At 56.1% G+C, this 21387-nt stretch overlaps 1 protein-coding gene across 2 annotated transcripts in view; it reads right to left on the bottom strand.

The window, feature by feature from the left end:
• GRM7 (glutamate metabotropic receptor 7) overlaps positions 1-17228 on the bottom strand; it is a 183271-nt gene extending 166043 nt beyond the window's left edge. For both annotated transcript variants that reach the window (XM_040076398.2, XM_040076397.2), the window contains exon 1: positions 16719-17228. In XM_040076398.2, the coding sequence (XP_039932332.1) occupies positions 16719-17228 (510 nt within the window). The remainder of the gene's footprint in view (positions 1-16718) is intronic.
• Positions 17229-21387: the final 4159 nt, after the last annotated feature.

Below are 21387 nucleotides of genomic sequence, written 5' to 3'. Positions count from 1 at the left end.
ATAGAACTGTCGTCTCCCAACTGTTAATGTACAGAACCACGCGTGAGAACAGCACATGGGGGAAAAAATCAACTCGGAGAGAAGCTAAAGACAAAACCATGGGTGGGAGAGCCGAGACAACTGCAGGGTCTCATTAATTAGAGTCATTAACGTGGGAGAAGAAGGAAGGGTTCCCAGGCTGGGCCCAGGCTGGGTTCCACCCCGAGGGGAGATCGGTGCCACCTGGGCCGTTCTGGGGCGCGGGTCCCTCTCCAGACCTGGCCCGAGCCCTCGGGCACCTGGCTGCTTTTCAACGCGTCCAGAGTCCCCTGTGCCCCAGGTCCCTTTAAGGACTCACCAGGAGCAGGTGCACAGCCCTGACACACGGCAGCAGCACCGGGGCCGGTCCTGCCCCACGCAGCTCCAGCCCCAGCCTCCCAAGTTTCCTCATCAATACCTCATCACCTCCCTGCCAGGCAGGAATTCATGCTGGGACAGGGTGGCAGACGCTGGGAAAAGGAACAAACACTTGGGAATGCCAGAAAAACCAGCCAATGATTCCCGGGGTTAGGGAATAAACACTGCAGAGGGTTGGGAAGTGCCAAACCCCCCACGGGATGGGCGCACAGGGAGATCAGGGATGGTCTCCAGCACGGGGAGTTATCCTTCTACGCTTCACACAGCACATGAGCATCACTTTTCACTGCTTAAGGTTTCATTCATCAGCTTTTTGTATCAATGAGTATTTCTACATAGAGAGCAGGAGATCTCTTCACTTTTAACGTGTCTCCCTTCACTTCTCAAAGCAACATAATGAATGAAAATGTTTAAATTGCCGGTAAAATATATGGGTCACAAGCTTAGGCTCTTTCCTGGACTGGAGAAAGGTATGGGGAATGTCCTGAGCATCCCAGAGCACATTTTACTGCTGTAGCCACTGTATTTGTGTGACTTTTAATATCCCAGCTCCTGTAGCCAGGAGCTGCCATGAGACCTCCGCTCCCATTAAAATAACTGTTCAACCACGGGTTTGTGTTTTGGGGTTTGAGGCAGCTCTGTGTCTGCAAGGTTTTAAGAAATTTCTAATTTTAAGTGCTTTTCTATTGGGGTAGGGTGTCACAGAGACACACAAAGCAGTCACATGAAGAAGAGATTTCACAAGGCAGAGGTCCTTCCGATCCCAGCTCACAGCTGAAAACCGAGAGAGGAAGAGACCCCTTTGTTTATTCTTTTACTTTTTATACATTTGTGGGTCCAGCAGAAGATTGGCTTTTTGGGGTTTCCACCCCTCAGCCTCAGTGGCCAGACCAATTGTCAGTTACAGTTGTTTTCAGGTTAGAAATATGCAAACAAAGGACAGAGAATGAAAAACAAAGGATTTGTTTATATTACTTCTGTGGGAAAGGTAAAAAACTGCTCTAATATTGTACAGTAACTAAAAGATCTGACTCCATTTATGAAAATCAAAAGGCTAATAAAGAAACTCAGAAAAACCAGGGTAACAGTAGGGGGTTTTTTTTTTACAAAAAGGTGCCAGTTCATGAAGTCCGAAGAGTGTGATCACACCTTAAACCAAGCTCATGGTCCCACTCCTGCTTTTACCCGCATCTCTCTATTTGTGGCTTTTGGCTGCTGTGTCACAGTCACCAGCCAGGCTGTGATCTCTAATCCCCACAATCATGTTCCTGTCAACAAGGTGTGAATTTAAAATCCCATTTGGAGAGACCGAATGATAGAGTGCAAAGTGGAGGGGAAAAACAAATCAACTCATTAACCTGAGCAAGCGGTTCTAACACGAAGAGGAAGCAATGATCCTGGGCTGGGTTTGCCTGCTCTGGGATCCATCCCAGCAGTGCCCGGGATCCCCGGGCTGGGTTTGGCTCAGCGGTTCAAGCTGAGCTCAGCGAGCTGGGCCTGAGAGGCTCGGCACAAGGCTTTGTGCAGGGCTCTCCTGCTGCCATGCAGGGATCAGCTTTGTCAGGCGGGCATTCACCATCTCACTGACCCCTCTGTACTGCCAGGGAAAGGCTCTGATCCCCCGGCAGGGGTGGGATTCTCCCAGCTCAGCTCCTCCTCCTTCAGTCCCTGCCCGGGCCAGATTCTGTTCTGCCAGGGCACAAACCAGATTTCCCCCCAAACGTTCCCAGATCCCCTTCCCTGGGTGCTGTTGGCAGCACCGGCGCGTCCGCCTGAGCAAAGCCGACAGCACCGGGGTGCCCAAACCCCGGGCACCTTCCGCCCGTGCCCTGGGGCAGCCAGGGCTGGCACTGGGAACTCAGCGGTGCTGGCACCACAGGCCAGCCCCTGTGACAGGTGGACAGCATCCTCTTCTGCAGGAGCAGACACTTCGTTAGCGCTGCCAGAAGTCCCACAGAATTCCTCTTCCCAAAGCTCTGGGAGGAAAAGTGGGGTTGGTTATTTCCAGGTAGATTTTGTGTTTGTCCCTGAAAGAACACGAGCCAAGGCCCAAGGTAATGGCCCTAAAAACACACTCCAGGCAAAGCCCAGCTATTTATGCACTGTCACTGCAATAATTTGTATATTTTTTGTGTTATATGGGCACAGAGATGCCCTGGTTGGGGTCAAACCCTTTCTGGCCACCTTTCCCAAGACAAATCCTTAGCACAGTCCTCACTGTGAAGGATTTATACATCACACACAAGTTCTGCTGAGTTACGCACCCATTTCTATGACAGGCTGTATTTTATAGATCAAAAAAACCCAAACAATGTCTTCCAAATATATCTGTTATATCTGTGACGCCTGAAACGAGGATGAGCAGCATGGCTTTAAAATAAAACGGGGAGGGCTTTGTGGGTTTGGCATCTGCCAAAGGATTCAGGTTCAATAGCACAGACACCACTTTGCCAACTGTTAAGGAAAACAGATTCCAGTTGTACCACATTTTGCTTGATTTATGTGAGCACTAGGAGAAAGATGAGAGGGAAAAAATAACCTGCAGAGGGGAAAAAAAAAAATAAAAATTACCTTGTTTTGCTGTTCTGACCGTGAACCTGCCAAGTGTGAGAGGCTGCAGGAGCTCCCCCAGAGCTGAGCACAGGCACAGCCAGAGCCTGCTCCTGTGGATCTGCACACATCCCTGGGCACTGGGAGGTCACAGGGCTGTCCCTGGGCACCAGCAGGGTCCCTGGGGCTCCCTGGGGAAGCTCATGGGACCAAGAGCAAAGAGTGGGATAAAAATCAGCTAAAAATCACACCTCTGCTTCCCTGGGCTTCCACCAAGCACTCTCCCGCTGCAGGCAGGAGTCAGGTCGTGCACTGCTTTTTGAAATCAGCTGTTGTCTAACCCAGGCCTGACAGATTTCCTAGGATACAAGATTTTGCAATATAAAGCAGGTCCCAGAGCAGCCCTGGGTTTGCTGTTGTTCCTCACCAACCCCCAGGAGAAGCAGCACCCAGCTCAGCACCAGCAGCCCCTCGTGGCACCCAAACAAGGCTGGGGAAGTTCTCTGTCCAAATTAGGAATAAAAAGAACCTTGCTAAAAGGGCCAGGAGGGATCAGGCCCTGCGCTCCCCCCCGCAGCTCGCTGCCCTCCATCCCCAGCACAGCCTGAGCCCATTAGAGCCAATTCCATCTCTCCCAGGGCTGCCTCTCCCTGCCAGGCCATTTGCTCCCTGCTTTCTATTTTTAAAATTGCTCTAGCTCCTGAGAGTGTTTTGTTCAGTGCAGTGACAGGCTGTCACTTACCCGAACATGTCCCTTCCCTGTGCTCAGCATCCCAGGGAATTCACCCAGCACTTGGACACTTCCAGGCTCCCTGCAGGGCAGCGCTGGCTCACGGCATCCTGGAATGGGTGGGGTTGGAGGGACCTTAAATCCCACCAGGTGCCACCCCTGCCATGGCAAGGATACCTCCCACTGTCCCGGGCTGTCCCCAGTGTCCTTGGGCACTGCCAGGGATCCAGGGGCAGCCGCAGCTGCTCTGGGAAGCGGGAGAAGCACGCACAGCACACGCGTTCATTGCTGACAAACGCACTGTGAGCAGCAGCAGAAGGCAGGGCTGAGCAGGGCTGAGCAGCGCTTATCAGCGAAGCGCTGCCTGCAGTCTGGCCCAGCACCTGCTGCACACAGGTGCCACGGGTCAGGCACCTGCCCGGGAGCTGCCCCCATCGTTAATGAGCTGCTGGAACCGCTTCCCAGCGCGGAGCAGGGCTGCAGCCCCTTGGCTCCTCCTGCGCTCTGTCCCTGCTGTCACAGCTGCTGTGGCGGGGGTCAGAGGAGCCCCAGATCCGCTCCAAAGGCTGGACTTCATCCTGGAGGTCTCTTCCAACCTCGGTGACTCCACGATCCCCAGGAACGGCCCCACTGCAGCTCTGCCCGCGGCGTTGAGCAGAGTTTGGAGCCAGGCTCAGCTCCTGAGAGCCAGCAAGGAGCCATTGCACGTGGAAATCTGAAGCTGAGGTGCACACCCAGGATCACCCCGGGCTGTGTTTCCACGCCCAGCTCTGTCAGAGCAGAGCCATGGGAGGCACGGCTGAGGAGGCACCGCCAGCGTTTCACTGCCAGATGGAGCGGCACAAGCTCGGCTGGGCTCGAGCAGGACATTTTACAGACTCATTCCTCGGTGCTTTTGTGCTCAGAGTTATTTTATCCTCTTCTGAAATGCAAGGAGACTCTTCCTGAGAAAATAAGCGCAGGGGTGGGAGGCTTTTTTTTTAACGACAATTCAATTCCCCAGCAAAAATACATTTTTCACAGGTGGGAAGAAATTGTATTTGGTATTTATTTCATTCCTTCATGGATTTAATGCTCTTCACAGTTTACCACATCACTGACATATTCCCGAAGAAGGAAAACGGCTTTTCCAGGGACTCCATTACCTCTGCTCTGCTCCTGCTTCACACTGAGGTGTTGAAGATCCTGGTGTGTGGGAGAAGGATTTGTGCAGCTGCCCTGGGATCCTCCATGGGGCTGGAAAACCCCAGGCCATTCCTCATTTCCTCATTTCCACATTTCCAGTTTAGCCAAACCAGACCAAACGAGCTGTCACTCCCTCAGGGCTGCTGCCACCCTGGGCACTGCAGGCAGATGGAAAATTCATTTTTGTGTCAGCTTCAAAATCCTGGGAAGTCCAAAATCCCTTCACCCGGGACACCAGCATTCTGCTGCAGGAGGTGAAACAGGCAATGAGCTCCCAGTTCAGAGAATCCCAGGATCCCTGAGGTTGGAAAAGCCCTCCCAGCCCAGCGAGTCCCAGCTGTGCCAGAGCCCACCTTGTCCCCAGCCCAGAGCTCTGAGTGCCACCTCCAGGAATTCCTGGGACACCTCCAGGGATGGGCACCTCCAGGGATGGGTGCTCCAGACCTCCCTGGGCAGTCACTTCCAGTTGTCCATTCCAGTTGTCCAAGGTTTTCTGGGGAATCAAAACATCTTTTCCTCCTTTGGAAATCCTCCACTGCAGCCATAGTAGACACATCTCAAAAAAGATAATTTCCTTTGCATCATCATCCGTGGAATCGGTTGGGATGGAAGGGGCCTTAAGGATCATCCAGTTACTCAGAGATTTTCTGTGCTGCTGTCAGATAGAAAAACTACAAACCCACAAGAAGTCGTTTAATTAATTTTTATTGTCAATATAATTTCTGTGCATTCAAGCCCTGCCACAAAATTACCTGCTTTAAAAATCACTAAACCATCTCTATTAGTGCTGGATTTTATTCCTGCAAAAATAACAACTTCCTGCCAAATCTGAGCTGACAGTTTGTCTTTATTTTTGCAGTTATTCCTGCCATTTTTTATTAAATGGAATTTGGCCTTGATCCTATCCATTAGGACTCGGTTTTGATGGGATCCACACGGGAGACAACTCCGGGCACTCAGTCCTGTCTCTGCTGGGGGAGACGCTGTCTGCGCTCTCAGGCGCTGCCAGGAATTCCCAGTGTTCAGTTCCAGCCATCCATTAGATTTACTTGGATGTTATTATTTCAGCACCAAGCTGTGGGCACCAAGAGGTGTCTCCAAACCAGCAAATGCTGTCCCAGGACAGCAGGACACGCACGGGGACGAGGGCTCTGCTCTGACACCCGCAGCCAGGCGAGCCGAGCTCTCCTTGGCCATGGACTTCTAACCTTGACTGATCTGCCTTTCTCTCAAGACAGCAAAAAATAAAGTGGTATTTCAAAGGTTCTGATGCACCACAACAAGTATTTATGAATTTATTTTGGAGGTAGATTGGTGTGATGTTGATGGCCCCATACGCAGGGGGTGCCATGGGGTGCACAGAGGGGTCCTGGAGCCCCCCAAATCTGCAGCCCCACCTGCAGCCATCTGAGATCTCCCACCAAGGACCCAGGGGTTGTTGTGACTGCCAACAGAACCTGCTGCACTTCTGAGGCTCAAATCCTGCATTTGCAGAGAGGAAGGATTCCTGCTGTCCCCCTCTCCCTCCCGGAGCCTCCCGAGGACAATCCTGCCAAGGGGCACGCTGCTCCTGTGCCACCCTGGCACTCAGCCTGCTCTGCCTGCAGAAATATCACACTTGTGGCATCGTGAGACTGACTCTAATGACACGACACAGATCTCCATGCTGCTGCATGCATAATTACCGGTATATGAATATTTATGAAATAAGGAATTTATTAGGAAATGAATGGTGTATGGGCTTGCTTTGCTTTACACAAATCCTAAAGTGGCAGGAGAGAAAACAAACCTGCAAAGAGCCCAACCTGGGCATTTCCACCTGAGACAACATAGGGACACAGATCCCTCTGTCCTTGTCATCAAAGATACTGCATAAGGAGAATTGGGATTTTATTATTTTCTTCATTTGGAAAACCTTTGGTTCTTTAAAGAAGAGTTATTGTGGAAGCAAACTTCTTGTGGGATTTCTGTTGGATTGGTTTGGAACAAAAGTAGTCCAGGCTGGTAATGCACCCCTGGGATGAGACAGAATTTAAAATAACCTCTGGTTTCTGGAAATGGGGACTGACACCTTGAGCCTGGCTCGGGCAGAGCTGGAGCTCCACAAGTCTCACCACCATGCACTCACCTCCAAACTCTGCTTTGTGGGTCTGCCTTTGAGTATCAAAGGAGAGCAAAAGCCTTGCTGTACGAACATCCCTGTTGCATTTTGTGTTGCACTCAAGCATCAAAGCCTGCTGTGAAAACAGAGCCAGAACAAGCCAGGAAAACCTCCAGCAAAGAGGATGAAAGCTGAGTACTAAGAGGAAAAATAAGCAGTCTTCCTCGAAGGCTGTAGAAGATCCCTCAGGAAAGTTTGCAGGAGAGCTTAGGCGTCTGCTAGGACCAGGCTGGCTCCACAGGTGCCGTCCAAGGGGAAGGAGCTGTTCCCTGGGAGGGTGGGCAGCCCTGGCACGGGGTGCCCAGAGCAGCTGTGGCTGCCCCTGCATCCCTGGCAGTGCCCCAGGAGGCTGAGGGGACGGTCCAAGGGCTAATGCCTGAAGGTGTCCGAGGGAAGGAGGCAGCTCCTGCCCAGCTCACTGCCCTCCCACCGACCCCAGCCCTGCTGCAGCAGCCCAGGGAAGCGCTGGGAACTGTGCTGAGACGGGCGTGTGCTTCCATCCATCCTGCACAGCTCCACATTCACTGCCCTGTTCCCAGGGGAACGCTCCTCCCGGGAAAGCTGGGGCTGGGCTTTGTGCAGGGCAGGAGAGGAGTGAGTGTAAAGCCCAGCACTCCCTGGCACCCCTGGGGACAGCTGGCACTGGCCATCGGGACCAGGGTGGCTCGTGCAGCTGAGAGGCCCCGCTGGCACATTCCCAGGGCGGGGGATGTTCAAGGGCCCCGCAGCACCCCTGCACTCCCCGGGGCTCGGGGGCACAGCTGGGCTGGTGCTGCATCCCTCGGCAGCCACGGGAACGGGGCAGCTCCGGCAGAGCCGCTGGATTTGTGTCAGCCCCGCGAGGGAACCGAGCCCTTTCCCAGCTCCACTCGAGCTTCTGGCTCTGTCAGCAGCTGTTTTACCCACGAGCGAGGAGCTACAGCAGCTGGAAAGGCGTGAGAGCACGACGTGAGCGAGAGCTGCGGCCGCAGGGGAGCTGCGGGATCACACCCAGCCAGCTCCGGATTACCCAGCCTGTGACCTGGCAGCGGCACAGCAGCTCCAGCAGGGCACTGCCCCTGGGCTCAGGCAGCGTGCCAGCCGCCCGGGCTGTGCCCTCCCTGGCCCTGCTGGCACCGACCTGGCCGTGGCTGCTGGGACACAGAGCTGTTCCTGCAGAGCATCCTCCTCCCTGCACCCTCTCACCTGCACGGCCTCGCGCCAGCCTCTCCACGTTCTTCCCCGTTTCCCATCACAGCTTCAGCCTCTCCTCGCTTCCCTCTCTCCCCACACAGCAGCAGCCAAGCCCAAACACAGCCTGATGTGCTGCTAAAGCCCCAGAGGTGGCTCCAGTACTCCCAAACCACACCTTTTCTCTATTTATCACCCATGTCTGATTGTTCTGAGCCCTAGCATCATCTTAGTGCCGGACAGGCAGGACCAAAAAGCCAAACAGGCAGTGACAGGGACACAGGATGCTCCAGCCTCTCCTCACCCGGCACAGCTCCCCCCTTCCCAGCCCAAGCCCTGAGCAAGACCTTAGAGAAACAGCTCATTTACAGCAGAAGTATATTTGACAATAACATTTGTGTATCTCTCTCTCTATATGTATATAAACACCCACATACACAACCGTGCTCAGAGGCATTAAGCAGGACCATCACCAGGATGAAATCTTGTGACCTGTGACTGCTCCAACCCCTCCCCTCCACCCCCACAGCTCAGCCCATCCTTCTCCCAAACACCCAGACCTAAACAGAGCTCTTGGATGTGCCCTGAATGTGCAAACGTTGGACCTGCACCGGCTCAGGCAGCGCAGGGCGTTGGGAAGGGGAGGTCTCCAGGCCTCCTCCTGCTCCCAGTGTCGATCAGAGGCCAGGCAGCCCAAGTGCTCCGCTGACCCCAAGGCACTGAGAGGTGATCTCCAGCCAGGAGCACGGCCCAGGGCTTTGGGAACGTTTGCCAAGCTCATTTGGAAGGATGGGGAGGGGAGGCACCGGCCAGCATCACCCGACAGCTGAGGGACAGGAGAGAGCCCGGCACTCACACAGCATCTTAATGCTCTCCAGATCCCAAGTGACACAGCAAAAGAGTCCTCAGCACCACAGCCACAGCGGCCTGGGGCTGCCCTCTCTCACCCAGGGGCACTTTGTGCCCGCAGGAGGAGTGGGATCCCTGTGGGATCCAGGTGTGCCCGGGGTGCCCCATCCTGCACCTGACACCGGCTCTGCTGCGAAAGGCTTTGCTCCAAAACACAGCCCATGGAGCTGGACACCCCTGAGCACCCACTGAGCACCCACTGCACCCCCTGAGGTGCCAAAATACAGTACACACACAGCCCATGGAGTTGGACACCCCTGAGCACACAGCCCATGGAGTTGGACACCTCTGAACACACAGCCCATGGAGCTGGACACCCCTGAGCACCCACTGCACCCCCTGAGGTGCCAAAATACAGTACACACACAGCTCATGGAGCTGGACACCCCTGAACACACAGCCCATGGAGCTGGACACTTCTGAGCACCCACTGCACCCCCTGAGGTGCCAAAATACAGTACACACACAGCCCATGGAGTTGGACACCCCTGAGCACACAGCCCATGGAGCCGGACACCCCTGAACGCCCACTGCATGCCCTGAGGTACCAAAATATGGGACACACACAGCTCATGGAGCTGGACACCTCTGATCACCCAATGTAACACACAGCCCATGGAGCTGGACACCCCTGAACACACAGCCTATGGAGTTGGACACCTCTAAACACACAGCCCATGGAGTTGGACACCCCTGAGCACACAGCCCATGGAGTTGGACACCTCTGAACACACAGCCCATGGAGCTGGACACCCCTGAACACACAGCCCATGGAGCTGGACACCCCTGAACACACAGCCCATGGAGCTGGACACCCCTGAACACACAGCCCGTGGAGCTGGACACCTCTAAACACCCAATGTAATACACAGCCCATGGAGCTGGACACCTCCGAACACATAGCCTATGGAGCTGGACACTTCTGAACACACAGCCCATGGAGTTGGACAACCCTGAACACACAGCCCATGGAGCTGGACACCCCTGAGCACCCACTGAGCACCCACTGCACCCCCTGAGGTGCCAAAATACAGTACACACACAGTCCATGGAGCTGGACACCTCTGAGCACCCACCCTGCACCCCTGAGGTGCCAAAATAAATGACACGCACAGTCCATGGAGCTAGACACCCCTGAGCACCCACTGCACCCCTGAGGTACGGGGCACACACAGCCCATGGTGGCCCTGGGGACACGGGGACATCAAGGAGCTCCAGCCCTGACACCAAGAGCCGTCAGTCTCAGCTCCTGGCGCAGCAGCCGGGGCCGCAGGGCTCGGCAGGCTCCGAGGGCTGGGCTCCCTCCAGCCCCGGGAAGCGCCAGGGGAGTGCCCAGGAGGGAGCTGCCCCAGCTGGGGCAGGGCCAGCACCTTTCCCTGCTCCAGAACAGGAGCAGGCTTTCTCAGCAACCTGCGATGGGTCACAACAACTGCGCTGCCTCCAGGAGGGAGCACCTCGTGAACCGTCAGTAAGGAGCAAAGCTCTGGAAATCCTCGTTCTCCTTTAGATCTCTCTCTGCCTGGGCGCCCTCTCCCCACACTAATGACCTGGCTAGATTGGATTCCACGCTCTCCAAACAGCCTTAATTACATGCTTCGTATCTCCCAATATTATGATAAAATTCATCATAGTCCAGCGTCTGGGGCAGTCAGCATTGTCACTCATTGAGATTAATTTGAATGCAACTATAAATAGGAATAATAACATCTGATCTTAGGAAACAGAGTGTTGTGCTGGATGGTTTTAATGCCTCCAGGCAAAACTTATTTAATAGAATAAAATATGGAACGGAGTCCGTGCAGTTTTGTAGTATTACCGTTATGAGATTCCAAAGCAGATCAATAATTCTTTCATAAAAATTAATGCCTTGAAATGATCCCGCCATTCGTCATTCCAGAGAGGTCACCTTATTTTGTTTCAAAGAGCAAATTGGGAACTGCACAAGTGAACTTGCTGCAAATCCGCTCTCCCTGTTCCTGCACCCCTCGTGCCAGCCCCAATTATCCCTGAGCTCTCTGCCCATCATCCCTCCCTGGCCCTCTCCGTGGATGAGCATTCCTCTCCTGGCAGAGCCGCTCTCCTTCCAAATGACCCTTTGCAGTCCCTTCTGCCTCAAGAGAGACACTTGAAAACAGATTAAGAGCCAAGATTATTGCTCAAATTGAATTTTGCCTTGTCAAGAAAATGAATTTTACCTCCAAAACACAGCGTTCCAGAAAAATACATTCACAGCCTCTCATCAGTGACTCCCCATGTGGAATTCTCGGGGCGAGGATTTTCCTGGCCTTTTATTGATACAGGGAAAATCAGATTCCACCTCTCTGTGGTGCGGCCTCGGAGCTGAGGCACAGCACAGGAGCCCTGCATGGCTCAGGGTGCTGACACACATCAGGGCCTCACTAACAACGGGGACAAATATCGAGGGGCTGCTGAAATGAAATGAAAGCTCATTAAGGAACAAAAAAATCCCCCTTTTTTTTTTTTTTTTTTTTTTTTGAGAAGAGGCAAAGAATTTGAATTTGCCGTTTCCTATTTTCAGCTTTCTGTTCCATTCTCTACGTGAGAAACTGAACAACGTGGAGTTTCCTGAAGCATCTTTTCTAAAATGAATCATTACTCCATCGCCTAAAAAGTGTTGTCCTGCTTGAAGTGGGGAGAGGAAAATGCAACAATCGGGTCAGGAGTTCACAATGAATTAGCATCCAGAGAAAAATCCTGCTGAAATGTGGGAGTTTTCCTCCCAAGCCCCAGTGAGAGCCCAGGTAAATGCCATCAATTAAACTTCAGGGCAAGGTGGGCAAGAGGGGCTCAGCACCCGGATTTGGAATGGAAATGATACCCCATGGCATGGGCCTATGTCCCACAGCCCTGCAAGAAGAAACTTGAACTGAGAGAGGGAGGAACAACCTGTTTACGTTTTCCTGGGAATTAAAAGGAGTTTCTAGAAACTGCTCAGATCAGCAGTGTGGAATTCATCAGAAACCAAACATTTCCAAGGGATCTGCTGGAGCCGTGGGATCACACCTGGTTCTGGACACTCCCACACAGCCCTGCCCTTCCTCCCTGTGCCCGAGGAGCATTCCTGGCAGGAGCAGGCTCCAGTGCTCCCCTCCCTCCCTGAGCCCCATCCTGCCCCATCCCATCCCATCCCATCCCAATCCCCAGCCCGACAGCTTCCCCCAGAGAGCCTGGGAAAAGCGCGCGCCTTTGGCAAGAAAAGAGCAGCATCCAACTCAGAGCTGCACTTTTAAGCTCCCTTCCTTTCCAAATAATCTCATTTTTGTGATTACCGTGTCTGGAGCAGAAGGCAGGACTGCAGCTGTCATCTTCCTCCTTCGGCAGGAAGGAAAGGCAGCCAACGCCCCCGGGGAGATCAGGGATGTTCCAATTTACACTCCCAATCTCCCTCAGCCCACTCTAGCTGCAAAGTTCCCTGGAGGGGTCCAGGAACAGCCCCCTCTGGGCCACAAGAACCACCCCTGATAAAATCCCTCCGGGATTTAGACGAGAACAAAATTATTCTTGATTGACTCTTTCTAATTGCATCTGCCGAGGACACAGACCTGAAGCAGTAATTCGTTCATCATTAAAGCCTGTCATGAGAAGCCTGTAGTTCTAAGGGAGCACAAAAATAAGTTTTCCAGCATTAAAAAGGAAATCAGGGTGCTGATATTCCCCATATTGTGTGGCTCTACTCCCAGAAAACATGAAACACCCTGGCAATGGTTTTACCATGGAGTTTCCATTTGTAGGGAAAGCTACCACCCTGCAAAGGAACAGCATTTTCCCCAAAGCAGAACCAGCAGCCTAAAAACATCCTGCCTGAACTCCCCGGTGCATTTGGAAGCCGCTTCCCAAATTATTTCGGTGCTATTTTTAGGGGAGATATTTAATTTATGACCGGGCTGCTCTTTACTGGTGTGCCCTGATAGAATTGTGTTGTGAAGCAGTCCCTGCCTCTGAATATTGGTGCAGGGCCACCTCCACGCTCCAGCAGCCCGAGGCTGATCCCTCCCGGGGCTGCAGCACGGGCAGGCCCTGGGCCGGGCACACACCTGCCCTGCTGCCCGAATTCCTGCTGGGCAGCCCTTCCCAGCGGGTGGGGATGGCACACAGCCCCAGGGCTGCAGCCACCGAGGGCTGCGGCACTGTCACCCCTGCCAGGGCACCTGCACCCTGCTGGATGGGTGAGGGGAAAGAGCAGAGATGGACAATAAAGAATCCAGCCCGAGGCATCTCCCACCTCCACCCCTTCCCGGGGAAGCCGTGGCCAAGCTGGAGAAGCTCCCGTGCACTCGGACCTCCAGCCCTGCTCCACCCTGCTCAGGGTGGGCTCTGCCCTGCTCCTCACTGATCATTTCAGCCCAGGTTCCTCCAGCTGGTCCCACCGAGCCCTTGGCAGTGGCACACACCGAAGCCAGGGGTGCAGCCTCCCCTCCCTCACACCCTGAGCTCGCACAGGGCACTTCCATCCTCCCCACATCATCCTGGAATCCTCCTGGACGGGGCCTGGTGAGGCCCCCTGCCCCCCTGGCAGTCACTGTGCCCCCCACACGTCCCGTGGGGCCCAGCAGGAGCAGTGATTGCCCCAAACCCTGCAGCTGGAGAAAGGGAGAGCAGGGTTGCAGCTGCCCTGGGCTCCGGCAGGACTCTGCACCTTCCCCACTCTCCTGGAACTCTCCCTCCCCAGCTATTCCCAGCCTCTTCTGCCCGAGGAGCAATCCAGGGATAAGGGAGGGGAGAGCTTCAGAGGCAGGGGAGGGACTCCGGTCACACAGCAAAAACCCCAAGTGTCATGGAGATCCCTCCCATCATCTTTTCACCCTGGAAAAGCTCCTCCAGAACTTCCAGCGGCGATTGCACGGATGAATTCCCGGCAGAGGAGCCCGGCTCTGCCTCTCCCTGCTGATCCACCTGTTGGCTTCAGCTGCTGGTGCTCGCAGCTCCCTGCGCTGCGCTGAGGGGGCGAGCTGCAGGCAGAGATAGCAGAGCCTCCCATGCAGAGAGCAAGATGAGGAGCCTGGATGGAGCTGGCCCCTCCCGGGGAGGAAGGGCCCGGAGCGCCGGGAGCTGGCGGAGGAAGCCCCGCTGTGCTCTGGATGGCTTCTATACATCTACTGAGATGGATTTATGCAGATTTTCTCCCTACATTAAGGCACAGCACAAATGCTTCTCTTCCAAGACAGAGCAGCAGAAACTCCATTAAGATTTCTTTGCAGGGGCCTCCACAGAGGTTTTACCTAGCAGATGGGAGGGAAAAGGCAGTTTGGGCATGCAAGCAAGCGTTCAAGAGCCATCCACCACTGCCCCGGGCACTAAAACCCACAGTGACCCCATGAAAGAAAGCTGCCTGCCACACGCAGGGATTTCAGAGAGTTCTGAGGTTAACAAGATTTTTTTGTGATTGGTACTTGGTTTTCTTCTTTCCACTAACTTAGAGCTTCTCATCCACCCAATGACACACAATGACACCAAGTTGTTGAACAGGTCCAGTTCTCCTCCTAAAACAGTCCTTTTCTATTTCTCTTTGGCTGAACGCGTTCCGAACCGTGTTTTGAAGGAGGAGAGGACAATAGGGAACAGTTTTACAGCATGGAAGATCTGCTTCCAGGCGGCTCATCCAAGCTGCAAAATAGATATTCAGTAAAATCCCTCAGTACAGGCCAGTTCCTGCTTTCTGGATGATCTGGTTAAATTGCAATTTGGAACAGATGCTTAGTCACAATGCATTAAAATATTTAGTTTATACAAATATCTCTACACAGAGAAACCGCCCGAATACCTTATTTCCTGCACACTCCACTACATAACGAATCGCCAAAGGCTTTGCAGCCATTGTGGCATCACCCAAAAGGCTCCTGGCGCCTCGGTTTCCCTTCTGAGCGGGCTCTCGGTGGGGAGAGCCCCGGACTCGCTGTGGGATGGGAACTGGAGTGGAAGAGCTGCCCCATCCCACCCTCCTGCCTGGTGGCAGCTGCTGCACCCGCACTCGAGCGCAACTTCGGCACCGCTCTCGTCCCTGCGAGCTGCCGGGCTCAGGCAGAACGTGAGCTCGTCTGCTCTGCAGCCCGGGGAGCCGGAGCCGGAGAGATGCCGGGCTCGGGGAGATGCCGGGCACCGGGAAATGCCGGGCTCGGGGAGATGCCGGGCACCGGGAGATGCCGGCACGGAGCGATGCCGGGCACCGGGAAATGCCGGCACGGAGCGATGCCGGGCTCGGGGAGATGCCGGGCACCGGGAAATGCCAGCACGGAGCGATGCCGGGCACCGGGAAATGCCGGCTCTGCCAAACCAGGAGCTGCGCGGCGGAGCCACACAGATTGTGGGAGGTTCGGCACAGCGCTGAATCCGGCAGCGATGCGCTCGAATCTGCCAGGAGGGGAGGCGAGCAAGGCAGAGAAGCAGCTCGTTGGTGTTTCAGGAAAATGGCCAGGGCAGAGCAGAGGGCAGCGAGGAGCGAGGGATGCGGCGGCCGGAGATGGCACCGGCAGCCAGATGGGAATGAGAAGGCTCGGCGGCTGCTGACAGCATCGAGCGGATCTGCCGTGGAAACCTCACAAGTTTCCAGCTGGGAAAAGCGGGGGATCTCTCCTCCCGCTGCACAAAAATAAAATTAAAAAAAAAAAAAAAAATAAAAATCCCTCCACTACCTTCCGCATGCGAAGGCGTAGGACAGGGAGCAAAGAACTCCGCTGTTCACGATGCATCTGGTGGCGCTTCTGTCACTGTCACCGCACCCGCGATCGCTGCCGGGGAGCAGCCGGAGCTCGCTGCGGGGCCCGGCGGCTGCAGCAGCGCCCCGGGGGGACAGAGGGACAGCCTCCGGGGGGGACAGGCGACAGCCCAGCCCCGGGGGGACAGAGGGATAGCCCCCGGGGATCAAACCCCGGCCGGATGGCCTCGCACGGCCCTGGGGCAGGGGGATGAGCGGGGGGGACAAGTCCCCGTGCCCCGACACTCGCGGGTGCAGCGCCGGGGGCGATGGCAGCGCCAGCGGGGGAGAGGCAGGAGGGGGAGAACGGGCAGGCGCTGCAGCGCATCTCCCCCGCACACACACAGACACACGCACACGGCTCTAATCCTCGGGCTCTGCTCATCCCTCGCTCCTCCCGGAGCCGCCGGGGCGGTGCGGAGCGGCGCTCCCGGGCTGCAGCCGCCCCCGGTGCCCCCGCTCCGGCCGCCGGGCTCGGGAGGGAGCCGGGACCCGACCCGGGCAGGCGCTGGGTGCCGGGGCTGCCCCGCACGGCCCCGGCTCCGCCGGACAAAGCCCCTCCTGACCCCGTCCCGACCCCCGGGCCGGCCCCTCCAGCCCTGCCCGCACGGCCGGGATTCCGTGCGCCCGCAGCCATCCCCGCCGAACCGGACCGGGGCTCGCTCCAACGCGAACCCAGCGCAAGCAGCGCCTCTTCTCTCTCTCTCTTTTTTTTTTTTTTTTTTTTTCCTCCCTCCCTCCTTTCCCTCGGGCATTGCTTCGTGCAAATGGGGCGATAAATCCAGAGAGCGCCACGCACCGTGGAGAAGGGAGCCGGGGAGGGGAAGCAGCCGCTCCGGAGGGAGGAGGACGGAGCACCTGGAGAGGCACGAGGGGAGCGGCGGAGCCCCGCGGCACGGCCCTACCTGGAACAGCCGGAGGATGTTGGCCACCATAATGGACACGGAACTTCCCGACGCCCCGATCACTCCAACTACTTTCTCCGGCTTGACGAAGACGGGCGGCTCGCCGTTGGTGCACCTCACGTCGGAGGTGTCCTTCTGGATGAGCGCCTGGACGAAGGTGAGGGACTGCTCCAGCGCGTAGGTGTCCCGGGAGCAGGTGTCCAGGATGCGGGCGCCCAGCGTCACGTTGGGCAGCAGCTCCGGGTCGCTGTTGATCTGGTCCAGGGCGTAGAGCATCGCCTCCAGCCTGTGGATGCCGTTCTCCTTCTTGATGTCCCCGCAGGGGGAGCCCGGGGGGCCCTTGGCGTGCACGGGGAAGAGGCCGCCCAGGGTGATGTCCCCCTCCAGGCGGATGGAGTGCGGCGCGTACATCTCCTGCCCGCGGGCCGCGTCCCCGAGCAGCAGCTCCAGCAGGCAGCAGGGCAGCTCCAGCAGCGCCAGCAGCCGCAGCACCCTGCCCGCCCGGCCCATGGTGATGCCGCCGCCGCCCCGGCAGCTCCCCGGGGGCCGGGCCGGGCGGGATGGCCGGCCCGGGATGGCCGGGGGAGGGCTGCGGGTTCGGCCGCTGCCACCCTGCCCTGCCCTGCCCTGCCCTGCCGTGCCCTGCCCTGCCCTGCCCGCCGCGCTCCGGCACCGGCACTGGGGAGCGCCGGGCGCCGCTGCCGCTTTAAACGGCCGGGACCGCCCGCCCCCCGCCCGCCCCCCGCACCGCCCCGCGCCGCCCCGCACCGCCCCGCACCGCCCCGCACCGCCCCGCACCGCCCGCCGTGCGCAGCGCCCGCAGCACCGCCCGGCCCGCACGGGTGGGCACGGCCCGGAGGATGGGCACAGCCCGGAGAATGGGCACGGAGGATGGGCACGGCCCGGAGAATGGGCACGGCCCGGAGGATGGGCACGGATGGGCACGGGTGGGCACGGCCCGGAGGATGGGCACGGGCACGGACGTGGGCACAGAACCGCGCGGTCCCGGCCCCGCGCCCGCCCTGCCGGGGTGGGGGTCACAGGTGTAACCGGGCCCGCTGGGGATGGAGGAACCGGGGGAACGAGGGGAACCGGAGCGGCCCCGCTCCCCCGGCCGCAGGCGGAGCCGGGCAGCGCGGCTCGGGAGCGCCCGCCAAAGGCGCTGCTGTGCGGGGGATGCTCGCTCAGCCCCGCTGGAGCAGCAGCCGCAGCATCCTCCTCCTCCTCGGCCTCGCTCTCCCCGCAGGGAGCGGAGCGCCGCGGGCTCCGGGGCCCGGCAGTGCCACCGCGGGGCTCGGGGACAGCCGGGGACAGCGGGAGCATCCAGCCAGCCCGGGGCATCCAAAGCATCCATCCGGATTGTGACATGGGAACGAGAGCCCCCGCCCGCCGGGGTGGGTGCCGATGGAGCGATGAGGAGGAGGAGGAGTTTGGATGTAACCCCGTACTCCCAAACCCGAGGTAATGCAGCTGATCTCGTTCTATTTTAAGATCTCCAGACCCATTTTTCTTCTGCACACCCAGATCTCGAGGATGCTGGGACATCCTGGTTTTGTTCCCTTCATCCCAAAACTCCGACATCCAAAGGGACACTACCTGTTGTCATTCCCTCCTGACCAGCAAACCTGCCACATTCCCAATTCCAGGCTAAAGCAGAATGCACCTCTCAGATGTTCCCACCAGACCAAGCATATTTTTTTGGAGACAACCTTTAATTCCTTCTTCACTAATAGCAGAGCCGGTGTAGCTGCTGTCCATCACCTGCCCTAACACACTCCGGAGCAGCAGAACCCCGGGTGTGGTAACTGCCCCGTCACAGGGTCACAGGGTGCATGGGGAGGGACCTTGACGATTGTCTCATTCCCCCCTGCCATGGCAGGGACACCTCCCACTGCCCCAGGCTGCTCCAAGCCCTGTCCAGCCTGGCCTTGGGCACTGCCAGGGATCCAGGGGCAGCCACAGCTGCTCTGGGCACCCTGTGCAGGGGCTCACTGCCCTCAAATCACCCCCACATCTTGAGAAGGTGATTCCCTCTACACTGCCAGCCACAGAATGGGTGGGGTTGGAAGGAGCACCCAGTTCCTCGGAGATTTTCCGTAGTGCTGTCAGACTCCCAGTCCCTGCCAGCGGGATGGAGCTGAACCAGCCCCCATTTCCATCCCCATCATCCCCATCCCAACTCCTCACATCGCTTCATCGGCTGCACTCTGGCATTTCCTGCCCAGCTCTCCCTTGTTAACACCAGCTTCATCCCCTCTTCCATCTCCATGTGCACAGCCTGGGAGAGCTCTCCAGTGCTTATTCACCTCTTGCCCACTTAAAGCTCCTCAGTCAGAATCTTACCTCTGATTATTATTATTATTATTACTATTATTATTATTATTATTATTACAGATTCTGACTGGTGATTGAGGCCTCAAGTTTGCCTCAAGTGCTCCAGTTCAGAAAGGACGTGGAGACAAATAATTTCTAATAAGTCTCATTGTTTTGCTGGAAGTCCCCTCGTGATTCTGAAAGCTTCCTGGTTTGCACTGGTCTGTTCCCTTTGGGCAAACCTGCAGTTATCCATATATAATCACATAAACTTCTGTCCTCTCCAAGTCACAGAAAAACCATCTGCTCTCCACTTCATCCTCCTCCTCCTCACACCTTGCTTCACCTACAGAATCAGTGTGCAGATCCCACACCAGGAGCACAGGGACTGCCCCAGCGGATGGAGGCAGGCCCAGGGCCCTGCCCAGCCCAGCAGCTCGTCTTGGATTAGCAGCGGATGTACCAGAAGAAAAGGACAGAGCTTTGCAGTATGCAGATATCTTTATTCTCTTCCTGATCTTATTGGTTTAAGCCCTGAAGCATGAAAGATTATTCTAATTACATTACAAAAATTGATAGAGCAATCATTACTCCGGATGCTCCTGATACCCACAGAAGTGCCCAGTCCCGAGCGCTTGGCTGCTGTGCTAGCAAGGAGCCCTGGACATCTCCTGAAAAATCCTGTTTATCAGTTTTCAGTTTCCTGCCTTTCAGCTGAACTCTTCAAATTGGCAGTGCTCTCCTTCTCATTGTACCTGAGCTCCATCCACTCAGTGCTCTGAGCTACCTACACCCAATCTGGCCCTCTCCGACAGGAAACTAAATATAATAACAGCCTGTGCATCTCCCACTGCTGTGTTTTCCTCAGGAGAAATATCAGACTCGATGATCTGAAAGGCCTTTTCCAACCAAAACCATTCTGTCATTCTGTGATTTCCTTGGGATTGCTGAATACCTGGAGTGAGGCAGCACTGACTAAACCCAGCAGAGAGTGTGTCACACCTGTGCTGAGCAGCATCCCCTGTCCCAGTGCACCCAGAGAATCCCTGCCAGCCCACCTCGAGAGCCACACTCAGCCTGGAACACTCAGAGCCACACTCAGAGCATTCAGCCCTCAGCACTGGACACTCAGAGCCACATTCAGAGCATTCAGCACTCAGCATTCAACACTCTGAGCATTCATCACTCAGAGCATTCAGCACTCAGCACTGGACACTCAGAGCCACTCTCAGAGCATTCAGCACTCAGCACTGGACACTCAGAGCCACTCTCAGAGCATTCAGCACTCAGCATTCATCACTCAGAGCATTCAGCACTCAGCATTGGACACTCAGAGCCACTCTCAGAGCATTCAGCACTCAGCATTGGACACTCAGAGCCACACTCAGAGCATTCAGCACTCAGCATTGGACACTCAGAGCCACACTCAGAGCATTCAGCACTCAGCATTCAACACTCCGAGCATTCATCACTCAGAGCATTCAGCACTCAGCACTGGACACTCAGAGCATTCAACATTCCGAGCACTCAACACTCAGAATTCAAAACTCAGAGCATTCATCACTCAGCATTCATCACTCAGCATTCAACACTCCGAGCATTCAACACTCAGAGCATTCAGCACTCAGCATTGGACACTCAGAGCCACACTCAGAGCATTCAGCACTCAGCATTCAACACTCCGAGCATTCATCGCTCAGAGCATTCAGCACTCAGCACTGGACACTCAGAGCATTCAACATTCCGAGCACTCAACACTCAGAATTCAAAACTCAGAGCATTCATCACTCAGCATTCATCACTCAGAGCATTCATCACTCAGAGCATTCATCACTCAGCACTCAACACTCCAAGCATCCAACACTCCAAGCCACACTCAGCACTCAATCCTGAGCAAAACCGAGTCACGTCCATTCCCCTCTCAGAGCCGTGAGTGTTTCCCTCACGCTCATTCCCAGGAAAGCTGCAGCTGTAATCCTGAACGGCTCACGGGGGGAGGTTGGGGCAGGAAAGCAGCACTTTGTGTGGTTAACGGGACATTGACAGAAGCGTGTGGGGATGGGGGAAATCGTTGCACTGTGACGTTTGTGTTTCACTTCACAGTGAGTCACTCGTGTGCCCAGCCCAGCTCCCAGACACTGAACGTGTCCTTCACCTTCAGCCTCGGGAGCTCTGTCCTCACTCCTGCACAGGCTGGAGAGCTCCTGGGGCAGGAGTGAAGCAATTCTGCTTTTCTCACCCAAAGAATGGCACACAGGGGGCTCGGCACTGGGGTTTGGTGCACTGGTACCGCTCCAGGCAGGTCCAGGCACCCAGAACCAAAACCCCACCTGTGCCTCTCCACCCGCAGCGCCCT

The sequence above is a fragment of the Hirundo rustica genome, chromosome 12 (genome assembly GCF_015227805.2).
Source record: "Hirundo rustica isolate bHirRus1 chromosome 12, bHirRus1.pri.v3, whole genome shotgun sequence".
In the NCBI taxonomy this organism is placed as follows: Eukaryota; Metazoa; Chordata; class Aves; order Passeriformes; family Hirundinidae; genus Hirundo; species Hirundo rustica.
Note: the sequence above shows the minus strand (reverse complement) of the source record. Positions and strands in the feature narration are given on the sequence as shown.